At 31.1% G+C, this 11,618-nt stretch overlaps 1 protein-coding gene across 1 annotated transcript; it reads right to left on the bottom strand.

The window, feature by feature from the left end:
• Positions 1-6,246: 6,246 nt before the first annotated feature.
• LOC131608004 (bidirectional sugar transporter N3-like) lies at positions 6,247-8,542 on the bottom strand. Its single transcript, XM_058879949.1, has 6 exons — positions 8,390-8,542; positions 7,766-7,802; positions 7,449-7,659; positions 7,060-7,224; positions 6,840-6,959; positions 6,247-6,734 (listed from the first exon to the last, which is right to left on the bottom strand). Exons 1-6 carry the CDS (start codon positions 8,433-8,435, stop codon positions 6,474-6,476), a joined length of 840 nt encoding a protein of 279 aa, XP_058735932.1. The 5' UTR covers positions 8,436-8,542; the 3' UTR covers positions 6,247-6,473.
• Between the last annotated feature and the right edge of the window lie 3,076 nt (positions 8,543-11,618).

The raw sequence follows: 11,618 nt of genomic DNA, 5'->3' as shown, positions 1-11,618 counted from the left end.
AGTATTATATCCATTTGAATGAAGTATTCAGAAACTTCTTATTAGAGTATATATTGAAGCTTTGTTCTTCGGTGCTTGTGAAGCGTCTTAGTGTTGGAACTTCTTGTTCTTGTAAACTTCTCTCAACCTTCAGAACTTCTTGTTCTTGTAAACTTATCTCAATCTTCATAATTTCTTGTTCTTGTAAACTTCTCTCAATCTTCAGAACTTCTTGTTCTTGTAAACTTCTCTCAATGCAGCCATCTGTCTATGAGAAATCACTTTCATAGCTATGTTTCCTCTTAGAGTGCTTCAGAACTTCTATCATGTTTCTGCATATATGATTTAAACGATTAGAATGCATATTTGTTCTTATTAAAAATTATATATTTGTTATCATCAAAAATATTACAAGGATATAGAACCAAACTATGTTCTAATAAAACAAACTTAAAGTACCAACATAATATAACAATATTAACTGAAAACGGTAACATACTTAAACTATGATCCAATGTAATTTCATGTTATCAAACTCCTCTACACTTGAACCTTTGCTTGTCTGTAGTGGTGAAATTTATGAGACTAAAGCTATTGATTGACTTAGCTCATATGTTTTAACAAAGTCTCCACCGCGCTTTATTGTTTCCAAAGGAAATGGGAGAAAGAGCGAATAAAATCCACGGAAGTTTTTAAAATCAAAACTATTAAAATTATCACAGATTTGGGTACGGGGGGGTTGTTATGCCAGGAGAAGATTTTTAGAACCCCTCACATCTATGATACTCCATAGGAACCTCTTTGAAAATATTATTATTGTTGTTGTTTATAAAATACTTTTTTGTGTTTTTGTTTAAATAGAGTGCGGGATGGGAAAAGGAGATTTTAAAAGTGAGCTTGGTAAGATATTGCATCCTACGCCTACATACCCTTTAAGTGCAATAGGGAAGTCAGAGCTTTTGTAGTTCCTCTTAAAAGGAAAATAAAAGGCCAAGTGATCTACATGATGAATAAATTCATGAGACTATAGGGCTTTTGATATACATGATGAATAAATTCATGAGACTATAGGGCTTTTGATCCCCACATGATTCTAAACACAATGGTTTCGAGCTTTATTGAAAATGATACCCCTATCACTGAGTTTAAGTTTGATTTTTTTACCTCTTGAAGCGGGAAATCGAATCCTTAGTTAGAGGTGTTACAAAGTTGTTTTAATGATCCAAATAGCGTCCTGGCACCTTATAGAAGCTAAATTAATGCTTACTTGAGTTTGAGCATACCTGGAATGATCAACCCGACTGTACCTGCAAAACAGAAAAATTGAAAATGAAAAACTATGTTCCAAGTGTTATAGAAGTTGGTTAATGATTTGGATATCTTTTATATGATATATAGAAGGTATCTGGGGTGAAAGTTTGGACAATGCTTGAGCCAAGTGTGAGCTTTGTGTTTAAGATTCAAGAATGCTCTTTAATGAAGGTTTGATGGTGATTTTGGTTTTAGGATGTTTTTAAAAGTGGTGAGTATGGTATACAGCTTCCAAATGATGTTTATAAGCTACCTCAATGGTTGTTTGACACTCAGAATTCTCAGAATTTAAAATGGCTATGTAAATGCAAATGACCAAATTTTGGACTTTCAAGTGAGGGGAGAATTGGAGAATTCTGGTGTGTTTGATTTCAGAGGCAATGCTCTCTATTTATAGGCCAAATTTAGGTTTTGTGGATGAAGGAATCAGATCGTTTGGAGTTCTCATGCCCAAGTTGTATCACTTTGCTTGTTTGTGAAGAAAGGAGAAAGTTATGGTCCTTATGGTACATGCTCTTTCTTTAAACATGGTGTAGGGTGATTCTTCTGAGTTCTAGAGTGTTGCTTGTTGGTTTTGGTTTGCTTTTGGTTCAGAACAAACAATTTAGAGGCTCAATGCAAGATTTGTTGGTGATTAAAGTCACTTTACAAGAATGGAAGTCATATCTTTATGCTTGAAATGGAATGATTCAATGGGAAATGATCAAAGCACTTGGATAATAGCTCAAAAGCAAGTGTAATCCTCTGATTATGGTGTTTAGAACAAGCAAGAGTGTCTGCAAGTAATGTTTATGTTGATTTAAATTGGATTTGCACATTTGGTTCTTTATGTTCATGGATTGAATTCAAGTGTCATTGTGCCCTAGTCACATATCCATATCTCTTACCTCAAGCATTTAAATCTTGTGCTAATGGTCTCTTTGAAAGGCCCTTGTAACACTCTTCAACTTCGGTCTTTGGTTCCTTTTCAAATTCATCTTGGATCTTGGTGAAAAAAATCCATAAAGTTAGGAAAAAACTAGGTTCAAACATTTAGAATTTTTCTAAGTCTTTTGTTAAAAACTTCATGATCCCATAACTCTCAAATAATTCATTTTATGGGAAAAAGTTATATGTGACAAAGTTGTTCATGGGATCAAGATCTACAACTTTCATGTTGGGAGCTTTTTCAATTTGTATACTTGAAATTTGAAGTTACTTGCGCATGAAGTTATAGCCTAAATACTTGAAAAATACTTAAAATTTCTAAGTGTTTCAACTTTGACTTTTGTTAACTTTTTTATTCTTGATTTATTTTCTTGATTTTTCTTGATCAAATGACTTCAATAATCATATTTTAGTGATTTTCATCTTCAAAAGTCCATAGTTGACCAAATTCCTTAAAAGTTAAAGACAGTCTTGAACAGTTGACTTTTTTCAAATTAATTGTACTCTTGTGAATTCCAATTGAATCAAACTCTCTTCTTCAAATGAATGACATGAGTGGATTATAATATTGTATTGGAGATCCTTGAATCATGGTTTGAGCTATGGAGCCATGTCCCGATTAAAAGTCAACTCCCCAGATGAATTAATTCAAAAACCCTAATTTGTGCACCAATTGAAATTGGAAGTTGTTAATCTTGAATTGAGTCACTCTTAGACTTGGATTTGGATGGGGATAATCATTTGATAATATGGGAATGCTTGATCTCCTTTGTGAGTCTCAAAACCCTAATCTTACCTGAATCTCCTGATCAACCACCTACCTTGGGAAACAAGCAATAAGCAAAACACAATCTTTTTTTTTTGTAAATTTGGTTAGCAAATGGTATATGGACAATGATGGTAAGGATGATGATGATCACACTATGCACAAAATGGTGTGGGATCTTATGGTCAAAAATTGGGGTACAACAGGGGGGAGAAACGACAAGAAAATTATGTCGAATCAAATCATAATGTTCCTCTAATTCCCATCACATCAAAGCTCTATTGTGTGAAGTCAAGACTCTCCATCTATTTTGTTTTGATGAAGACAAAGTAATAATCAGATGATTATGGCAAAAGTATGGAAAAATCCTCAAGTGCATTTAATCAAATCAAGTACTCAAGATTCATCATGTGTAAAAGCTAGCATCAAAGAATTCAAGAATTATATTTTGAAGACTAGCATTGATCTTGATTTATTGAGGTATAAGCATGCAATTCATATTAATAAATTAGTGCTCAATATTTTTCATAATTCACTTGCATGCATAAGTCATTTATGTTAAAATTCTCAAATTATCATGCATAAAAATATTTGACTCAAATGCATAAAATGCTTATTTTTTATCATGTATTGTAAAATTTATTTCTCATGTTTGAACCATTTTAAATCACTTTAACATATATTATTTTTCATGTTTGAACCATGTTAAATCACTTTTAAATATAATTTATTGACTAGGATAAATCAAAAGATGTTGCATTAGGTTGGTTCAAATAATTAGACAAATTATCATGCATAAAAATCTTTGATTTAAATGCATAAAATATAAAATAAATAAAAAAATTTTTTTTTTAAAATACTGTCACCACTTGTTAAGTCAGGCCTGGTTAACTGACTTAACAAAACCTGATGTTGTTTGAAATTTGAATAATTATTTGAAATTCAAAATTGCTGCGAACTTTTTAAGTTAGGTATCCGTTGAACACACTTAAATAGTCTTGTACGTTTTTTTAAAAAAAACAGCATTTTTTTACACCTTTTCATGAATTCTTCATGAAACCTTTTCATTTTAAATTGACATTTTTTTCATGATATTTTTTCCATGACTTCACCATGGTTCATAAAGGTGTTATGCTCTTATAAATACATTAAATTTTAAATTACAAATCACCCCTTCCATTGCAATTAACATCATTATATTCATTCATTTTCAAAATCAAGTGTTTGATACTTCAACTTTTATTGAGAACTTTTTCTACATGTGTTCTTCATATTATTTCAGAAAAATCTCTCTCTCATTCATAAACACTTGAGTACTAATATATCTTTTTAAATTTCTTGTTTGGAAGAGAAGATCAATCTTAGTGATTGATACATATTCATCAATTTTATTACTCAAATATATTTCCAGATTTTGGTTATTATTGACTTGTTATCCAGGATTGTTGGAAGCAAGGGTTTTTTATTAGCGAGAGGATTGTTCTCATAATCAAGTTAATAAATCCAAGAGGATTGTTCTTGGTGGTTGAAATCTTGTTGTCCAGGATTGTTGGAAACAAGTGAGTCATTAAGGGATGATTGTTCTCTTAGTGTACTTAGTGAAAATCCAAGAGGATTGTTCTTAGTGTTTGGTTTGTCTTGTGTAAGTCACAAACTATAGTAAAATTTCTTTCATGTTGAAAGGGGACTGGAGTACTCTCGGATTGTGAGGGGAACCAGTATACATCACTGTGTTCTTTACTTTTCCGCATTTATCGCTTTCATCACAAATCAATAACCAGAAAAGAAAGAAACACATGTATAAACTCTTCCACCAAACCAGAAAAATAAGAACAAGTATTCTAAAATCGGATAATTTTTTAAAGTCCTAATTTACCCCCCTCTTAGGCGCACTCAATATACTTACATATTGAACAATTGTTAGAGCGGAAAATTGAAGCTCTAATCAGTTTTGAGATGGAGCATCAGCCTCCTCCTGCAAACAGTAGAATAAACCAACAATACAAAACAAAATAGAGAGACAACCATAACACACAAAATCCAACCGGCATGAAGTGAAGTCAGAAGTGAAGAGAAAGTATCAAATCTTACCTCAGAGTTCCTCGTCGGCGTCACAACCACCAGGCTAGCTCCAGTTTCGTGAGTTTCTCCTAGATTTCTCATTTTTCTTGGTACCATAGTGATCTTCTTGATGCACTCATCAATATGTCCTACCTTTTCCTGAGTGTTTGAATACAAGTTGTATAGCTTGGTTATTTGACACTTGTATCCCATAAAATCAATTTCAACACATCGAAACATTTTGCCTTTTGCCTTTTCAATTCAAAATCTTTTCAAAAACGAAAGACTCTTTGTCATTATCCAACGATGCAAACAACGCTTCCACATGAGAATATCAAACGTTTTTTGCTCGAATGTGATGATGGCATAAATCTGCAAATGTTCAATTATCTGTGTTTTGGGCAGCAATGTTTTTCATTAAAATGCGACTTGAGAACCTTTCGCCAAAATTGACCAACCCACAAACATTTGTTATCTAGAACTTCGTAGGAGCGGGATTTTGAAATCTTGTCTGGCACAATAATAAAAATCCAAAAAACATCTTCTTTCTTTTTTATCTTGATAATTAGAAGATCACTAATAACATAAGCTAACACTCTTTCGTGTAACTAACTAAATGGGTTCTATTGAGTATAACGGATGTGAGGGGTGCTAATACATTTTCTTTACATAACCGACTCCCAAACCCGATTTTGGTTACGACGACCATTTTTCTTTTCTTTTATGGATTTTATTTATATTTTCCGTTTCGTTTTGAATTAAATAAATTTCGATAGAAACTTTATTGTATTTTGAGTGTGCGATTCGCTCGAGTATTTTCCGCGCCTCGACACCATCATACAACTAAATGTAGTATTACAATCTAGGATCATTCTCAAGGGTGCAACTCCAGTGCCCCATGTTCTTGTGAAATGGTTGGGGTTAGACGATGCTTCAGCAACACAGAAAGACAGAGAAGATATAAAACTCATGTACTCCAATTTAAACCTTAAGGACAAAGTTTCTTTCTATGGCAAGAGTATTGCTAGGCCACCTAGAACACGAAGGTTCCCACACTAGAATGACTCAGCAAATAGTGAAAAGAATAATTTTGTTGCACATTAGACAATATGTTACAAAGTCTTGATTGTTTTCCTATTAATTGATGATTACCCAATGCTCTTGATGCAGAATTGGGTGGAGCCATTTTTGCTATATACTAGTGATGATGATATTAATGGTAAAAAAAAAAGTTATATATAAACATATCTAGTTATATTTCGATGCTTAAATGACATAAAACAAAACAGAAATTACATATATAGAACAAACTATGCCATAATTGATCGATAATGTTTATGTATATCAATTGACATCTCTACCCCCCCATATATTACAATTTTACATGAACTTGTGCAACAATCATGGGAGCATAGAGACATTAAACTTCTCAACCCTCTTTCTGTGGTTGTTCTTCAACCCCTTCCTTTGATTCTGTCTTTTCCTGTTTCTTCTCTTGTTCCTTCTCTTCCTTACTCTCTCCTGTTTCAACATCAACAACGTTTTCATGAGTGATCACTACTATCTGCAGCTGATTGGTGTCATCTTTGTGTTCTGGTAGCTTTTCATCTTTTACAGGCTTGTTCTTTCTGTATATTCCATACAGCACCATCTGAATCATTCCAAATGTTATTCCCACAATGTTTGGAAGCTGTCCAACAAAAAAATAAATATATGTCAGTGACATGTATCAGACATCAGACATGTTTTCTATCAGAAGTGGCGGTGCTGCAAAGGAGTTTAACGGAGTATTTACCGTGACGAAGATGTCTTTGAGGAGAATACCATAAATCAACCACGTGATTGCACTTATTGTGAGGAGAAGTGAAAGAGTGAAAGGCATAAATTCAACACTTTTGGTTCGAACAACCACTCTCTGAAATTTATTATAAAGATTATCCATGCATAAGTATAGTGATTAGTGAGTAATAACAAAATTATAAGAATAATTAAGGAAATTTCGTAAATAAACTCACAATAACACTTAAAGGTGCTGCAAAAACACTAGTTGAGAGAACCACACAAATCCATCCAAGAAGTTCGATTCGAGCTGTTCGTTCTTTTGCTAGAAGATGTGTTAGAACAATAACCAAGCAAATTCCTCCCAAGTTTAACAAGCAAATCAGCTTCAACGTGAAGTTCTAAAAAGCAAAACAAAAATATGTCAAATTTTTTTTGTTAGTAAACAAAGTGGTAATAACGACTAGAAACCGACACAAGAAATCACGAGTATCAGGGTTTAAACTCTGATGATGACGTCTAATCTAATAAGATCGGTGTCTGCCCGTCGATATATGGTGTGAAAAATATTAAAGGATGAAGGATCTTATAAATAAATATGGGAGGAATAGTTGCATATACTTACCCTAGCTTGTTTTGGGCAGTAAGTGATATAGATGACGAGGTAAATTGTTTCTATCAAACAACCAAATGCATTGATGGTGATGATAAGCATTTCACCAGTTTTGATGTAAGCATAAAATATCCAAAGCATTGCACTGAAGAGTGCAGCCACATATGGACATGACTGGAAACCTTCGGTTGTTTTCTTCCTACAAATTCGATAAAATATTGATCTGCAAAACCATATTTCTGAATATCAGTCCATGTTTTTGCTATACCAAAAAACCATATATATAAATTATAATGTTATTAATGAATTTATGGGCTTAAATTACTTACATGGGAGCAATAAAGCAAAAGAAGGAGCAAATGTTACCTACAACACAATTAAACAATAAAAGTTATGAGAAAATTATTGCTTTTTATGAAGAAAATAAGTGTTAGGGGAAGTAAAGTCGTCTCATATTTTTAGAAATATTTTGTAAATTAGTAGCACTTTAACCTTAACAAAATAAATAGAGGGCAAATTTAATTATGGTTTTTTAAAAATAGTTTAATCATTACAAATTTCAGACTTGTGTGATAGTTTGTTTTGCATGTCTTTAAAGAAATCTTAATAAAAGAGATGACAGAGGAACATATTTATTCTATTTAGGTCTGCTCTGCTAAAACATCCAAAAAATCAAACAGGACAAAGCAGATATAGTTAATGGTGGGAGTCTAAAACTTCAAAATTATAAAATTTTAAGTTAATGCACATCCGAAAATAAAAGACGAGCGAAACAAATATATTAGATGGTGCAAAACTAACATTTTGATGCGTCAAAAAAAAAATAGGACAAGCAAAAGAGATATATTAGATAATACATGACTGAAATGCTTACATGGAAGAATATATATTGATAAATAAATATGTAAAATAATAAGAGATGTGAACTTTTTTGTATAGAAATTAATATATACCTATAATTCCAACCACAAAGATCATGGGATTGTCAGTGTGAGTCATGGTATGAGAATATGTATCAGTATATTCCTTTTGTAGGTTGAATATAGGAGAGAAGACAAGGAAGGTTTTGAAGGGAAGCTAGATAGGTTTTAGCTTAAATAAAAATTGAAATGGAGTGCCTTATATTTATACGGCTGAGATTATGGAAGTTGATTCATGAGTCAAATTAAGAGTATCGAAAACGTAGCAATATGGGGTACACAAAATCTATGAGTTTGCCAACTCAGTACATTATTGTATCTGGTTGGTGTGATGTAGCTCTTTAATTAATGATCTTGGACTGACCCTTCACTTATTTGTATTGTGAAAATGCCTAAACGTTCTCTCCTCACGTGACTATTTCCCATTATTTGCTACCATTTCCCATTGTTATGGTTGAAGATGTGTACCGTCGTCCGTGTTAGTATCTTATTGAACTCATTTAAAAATAAGTGATTTAGTTAAAATCTTGGGAGGAATTTGTTTGGTTAAAAACTAAGTGATTTAACCGATTGTTAGTTCGTCAAGTAGTGTTTGACGTTGGATTTAGTAAGAAGAATTACGGTTCGATCCTCCGCAACTACAATCAAAAGAGGACTAAAACCACTTAAAATTTAACCGTTAAAAAAATTGATCAAACGATCTGAAATAAAATATATAAAGCCTATTTTTCATCTAAAAAAAATTGTGAAGTGAATTTCATCTTTACCATGTAAAATAAAAAATACTAAATTGACATTGATACAAGTAGTATTAATTAGATAATTTAAATATTATAAAGATTTAAAATTATGTTAAAAATCAAAAGAGATCGATTATTTTAAGTTTTTTTTTTCAATAATTAAGTCAGTTTGTTGCAAAGACTAATTTAGACATTATTATAGACAAACAAAAAATATTTATTACTATAATAAAATAAAAATTAACAATTTTGAAATTAGTTAATATTATTATTTTTTACAGGATCAAGTATGTTTGTGGTTGTAAATATCCCATATTTTAATTTTAATCTCTCAAAAAAATATTTAAACAAAGATCCTCATAAAAATTTTATTCACACTTTTGGTCTCTTCTACTCTTTAGCAACGAATTATTACTTAGTGACAGAATTAATGACGGTTTATTATTTAAAAACTGAATTAACTACGGTTTTTGCAGAATAGACCAAAAGTATGGATGAAAATTTTTAAGATGACCACAAACATATGAGATATTTAGGAGGACTACAAAAATATATTTAATTTTTTATATATCTTTATTTAATTTAAAAGTAATAAGATATGAGTTATATTATTTACTAAATATAAAAAGGACTATTTAAAAAATTTGAATTTCTCATTATGAAATTTAAATTAATAATTATATGTAACTATATTTTTTAATCATCATGAAAATTATGATTTCTATTTATAATAATGATAGGAAGTTGCATGTAGTTTATGATAAAATGACGTTTAAAATGTATTTAAAATCATAAACCTATTTTACTGGTCACTACTCTTCTGCGATCACTGGCAAGATTATATATGATAAAAAATATGAATAAGATACATATTCTTACTTTTCTTGCTTCCTTGTTCATTAGAGCATGATAAAATTATTTTTTAAGTATAACTTTTATGAAAATAGAAAAATATACTTGCATTTTATGTCACCATAATGTTTGAGAAAATAAATATTGTAAAGCTTTTAAATACATGTTATAGTTTAATCTTGTGCTACTTTTTAGTTGAATTATCTATAACCGTCCATCATTTAAGCGTGACGTGACTCCTCCTACAACTTAAAAATAGTTATTGTAAATCAAACCTATCTTTTAGTCTAAACATATTTTAATTTTAATTGAGAATCTATTGTTAATAACATGGTAATACAAAAATATTCATAATGTTAATAATAATAAATAATAATGGTCATGCAATTTTTTTTAGGGAAATGCATGTGGCTACTAAAATAAGGTGTCGGTAATTCATGTTAGAAAAAAAATAATTTTTGACTTACTAAAGATTTATGGTTCAATCAAGTATAATAGTCACACTAATACGCGGTGGAATCATGGAGTTGGTAACTCAAATTATTGGGAAGTTTTTGAAGAGGTTGAGGCGTGTTGGAGTCATACTAGCTATTTCACCGACATTTGCAGAAATTATGGATTTTGAAAACTATAGAAGGCACCAAATGTATAGTCATAAGTCATAACTATGACACACCTCAACCCTTTTACGACAAAGTACGTCATTCTAACACCTTTAAAATTAGTATATGTGGTGGAATCATGGAGCCGGTGACTCGAATCACTGAGAAGTTTCGAAGAGGTTGAGGTGTGTTGGAGTCATACTATTTCACCGACAATTATAGAAATTATGTGTATTGAAAATTGGAGAAGATATCAAATGTATAGTCATAACTATGATGTCCTTAACCTTTTTACGACCGTGTACATCATGCTAACACCATAATTGGACATATTTTAAATCAAGCCTACCTTTTAGCCTAAGCATATTTTAATTTTAAATGAGAATCTATAGATATTGTTAATAACTTAATAACAACAAATACTCATAATGTTAATAATTATAAACAATAATGGTCAATGATTTTTTTAAGGAAAACGTATGTGACTACTAAAATAAGGTGTTTGTCATTCGTGTTAGAAAAGAATAACTTTTAACCTACTATAGATTTATGATTCAATCAAGTATAATGGTCACACTAACACGTGGTAGAATCATGGAGTTGGTAACTTAAATTACTAGGAAGTTTTCGAAGAGGTTGAGGCGTGTTGAAGTCATACTATTTTCAGTGACATTTTTAGAAATTATGGATTTTGAAAACTATAGAAAGTATCAAATGTATAGTCATAATTATGACGCACCTCAACCCTTTTTTTGATCAATTATGTCATGCTAACACCTTTAAAATTATAATATTTGATGGAATCATGGAGTCGTTAACTCGAATCACTGAGAAGTTTCGAAGAGGTTAAGGCGTGTTGGAGTCATGCTATTTCACCGACAATTACGGAGATTATGGGTATTGAAAATTAGAGAAAATATCAAATGTATAGTCATAACTATGATGTACATCAACCCTTTTACGACCGTGTACATCATGCTAACACCTTTAAAATTAATATATATAAATTTTTATTAAATCACCATTAGTGATAGTAACGTGTTCATCTTTATCATATAAAATAAAAAA

Source organism: Vicia villosa, linkage group LG5, assembly GCF_029867415.1.
Source record: "Vicia villosa cultivar HV-30 ecotype Madison, WI linkage group LG5, Vvil1.0, whole genome shotgun sequence".
NCBI lineage: Eukaryota > Viridiplantae > Streptophyta > Magnoliopsida > Fabales > Fabaceae > Vicia > Vicia villosa.
The sequence above is the reverse complement of the archived record's forward strand: the minus strand, read 5'-3'. Positions and strand labels throughout refer to the sequence as shown.

Bases quoted from the DNA above. Each gene is read 5' to 3' on its own strand.
- LOC131608004 (XM_058879949.1), bottom strand. From the start codon at position 8,435: ATGACTCACACTGACAATCCCATGATCTTTGTGGTTGGAATTATAG. The intron at 7,225-7,448 runs GTAAGTATATGC...TTTGCTTTTTAG, and splicing joins ACTGCCCAAAACAAGCTAGG to AACTTCACGTTGAAGCTGAT. The intron at 6,735-6,839 runs GTAAATACTCCG...TTTGTTGGACAG, and splicing joins TCAAAGACATCTTCGTCACG to CTTCCAAACATTGTGGGAAT.